The 2,845-nt window shown below is 49.3% G+C and overlaps 1 protein-coding gene across 1 annotated transcript; it reads left to right on the top strand.

Moving 5' to 3' along the window:
• Nucleotides 1-214: 214 nt before the first annotated feature.
• LOC120653880 (ethylene-responsive transcription factor ERF014-like) lies at nt 215-1,545 on the top strand. Its single transcript, XM_039931560.1, has one exon. It carries the CDS (start codon nt 389-391, stop codon nt 1,106-1,108), a length of 720 nt encoding a protein of 239 aa, XP_039787494.1. The 5' UTR covers nt 215-388; the 3' UTR covers nt 1,109-1,545.
• Nucleotides 1,546-2,845: the final 1,300 nt, after the last annotated feature.

Raw genomic sequence — 2,845 nt, 5'->3', positions numbered from 1 at the left:
CTGGAGTAGTACGATCGTGTACCGACGCTGTACTGTGTGTCTTGCACAGAAAACAAATGAATGCAGGCAAAATCAGCGTGATGTGAACAAAATCGGTATAAAAATTGCGCATCACACGCACAGCCTCTAAACGAGGCGAGACAAATAATCTGACGCGGCCGCGTCCTATAAATAAGCCATCGGACGCTGCGCTCCACACCAGCCGGTAGCCGCACACACCTACCCCAGGCCCCAGCTAGCCACTGCCACGCCCGTTGCATTTCCTCGACCGAGCTGAGCTCTTGCACTCCTAAGTCCTAACCGTCGACATCATCGCGCATCGAACTCTGCTACCAGCCAGAGCATCATCGATCGTCGGGGCCAGGCGGCGTCAGGCCTCCGTGACGACATGGTGAAGGGCGGCGCGCATCAGCTGCAGACGGACGCGGCGGCCCAAGGCAATGCGGCGGCGGCGGCGAGGCAGCACGGCTGCGGCGGCGGGAAGCGGCAGTACAAGGGCGTGCGCATGCGGAGATGGGGCTCGTGGGTGTCGGAGATCCGGGCGCCCAACCAGAAGACGCGGATATGGCTCGGCTCCTACTCCACCGCCGAGGCCGCCGCCCGCGCCTACGACGCCGCGCTGCTCTGCCTCAAGGGCTCCGCCGCCGACCTCAACTTCCCCGTGCACCTCCCGTTCCACATCCCCGCCGCCGCCATGTCGCCCAAGTCCATCCAGCGCGTCGCCGCCGCGGCGGCCGCCAGTACCGGCGGATGCAGCCCGCTGCAGGCCGGCGCGCCCTGCTACCCCGCCGCCGCGGCCACCAACGCCGCCACTACCCCGCCCTGCAGCTACGGCGACGCCTCGTCGGGCGCGAGCTCCCCGGAGACCGGGAGCGGCGCCGGCCAGTACTACGAGACGGCGCACGACGACGTGGACGTGACGGGGGACGCGGACTTGGCCGCGCTCGCGGACATCGAAGCCTTCTTCCAGTCGCCCAAGTGCATGGAGTACGCCCTGATGGACCCATGCAGCTCCTTCTTCGCGTCGGCGCCCATGGCGACGGACGCGTCCAACGAGTGGGAGGAGGAAGGTGAGATCAACCTCTGGAGCTTCTCCTCCGTCAACTGATCGAGATCAGCTGCTAGCTCCTCCACCAGACATCAGCTCGGCGGTCAAACCTCAGGCGATCATCATCATTCATCAACTCAACACTGACTGATTAATAATCACTACCGCAACCTAACGTGATCAAGAATTGGTCACGGTATAATAAACAGTATATCATATATATACGATGAAGGATTATTTGATTCATATGAACTACTAGAAGTTAATTATTGTACTACTTGATTCATATGAACTACTAGAAGTTAATTATTGTACTACGTACTAGTGCTAGGCTAATTGTGCAATGTGGGGGAGCTCTCATGGAGCTACATGTTTTAAGGCAGCTTTCCATGGAGTCAACTTCCTCTCATCAGTTGCATGCCATGCTATGTGTAGAATCTGTGTTTCTGCAAGTGCAAGTAATGAAATATGATGATGTACTCCTACTTGTGTCCAAAGCATCGTCCTCTTTACTATTTCAGCCATTGGATGATACCGTACTAGTATACTATTACAGTAGTATCTAGTAGATGCAGGATTTCTGGGATCCTTGTGACTGAAAATTTTGTGTGGGCCATCTGTGACTTATGGGCCCTTAGTGGCTTTTGCCGTATGCCCTTATATTTTGTGATTATACTAGTGTACAGTGACAATACTTCTCATCATGTTAAACCTGAATCTCAGGTGTGAGATTTTTATGCTTTAAGCTACTGCGGTAAGGAAAGGAAAAGAACATGCTCTGTTACTAACTAGAACTCTGATTGGGAAAAGGAAGAAATCAGGATCAGGCTTTTTTGCTGGACAGTGAAAATTCAGGCCGCGTTTCTTCTACAGTTCCACTGCTTCTGTCACTAGATTTAAATGATGAGGAAATACACAAATGAAGTAATTGTCGGTGCGAGTTGAACAACACATACCCATGCATGTCAAAGCAGTAAGATCCAAGCAAGGAGGGACGGATTCCAGTAAAAAAAAAATCCCCCCAAAAGGAACAGAAAATTCACTCTGTAATCTGTACAGCCACTATCTAGATTTGATGACGACGAATTAACGTGGCTTCAAAGAGAGTGAGCGAACACGAGCTGCTCGAACTCGGCTCCTCGTCACATACCCGATTCGAGATCCACTCGATTGAGGAAAAAGTCTATATCACCCCTTCACCTACGTGGGGTGGACCACATAACCCCAACCTATGAAGCAGTCTATATCACCCTCTAAATTTTCCAAAACGGGTCAAATTACCTCCTAAAACAGTTTCGAAAAATCATAGTAAATCACATAAAAATCATAAAATGAAAAATCCAATTGTGTTGGACTCCAAATGAATAGATCTACACAGTGAACATATAATATGGTATACTTTAGTATATTTTTTACAGCTATGAAGAAAAGTATAGATCTAAAGGTACAACAAAAAAATATACTAAAATATATCATATTATATGTTCATTTTGTAGATCTACTCATTTGGAGTCTAACACAATTTGATTTTCTATTTTATGATGTTTATGTGATTTACTATGATTTTTAAAACAATTTTAGGGGGTAATTTGACCGGTTTTGAAAAATTCAGAGAGTGATATAGACTATTTCATTGATCGAGGATTATGTAGTCCAAACCCTGTGGAGAGGTGATACAGACTTTTTCCCTCGATTGAATTCCGAGCCGAGCTCAAGACTGCTCGGCAAGCTCGCTGGCGTTGCAGAAACATGTCTGACGTCATATATTATTCCTGGTCCAGTTCGTGATGATCGAGC

This window comes from Panicum virgatum, chromosome 1N (assembly GCF_016808335.1).
Source record: "Panicum virgatum strain AP13 chromosome 1N, P.virgatum_v5, whole genome shotgun sequence".
In the NCBI taxonomy this organism is placed as follows: domain Eukaryota; kingdom Viridiplantae; phylum Streptophyta; class Magnoliopsida; order Poales; family Poaceae; genus Panicum; species Panicum virgatum.
The sequence above is the reverse complement of the archived record's forward strand: the minus strand, read 5'-3'. Positions and strand labels throughout refer to the sequence as shown.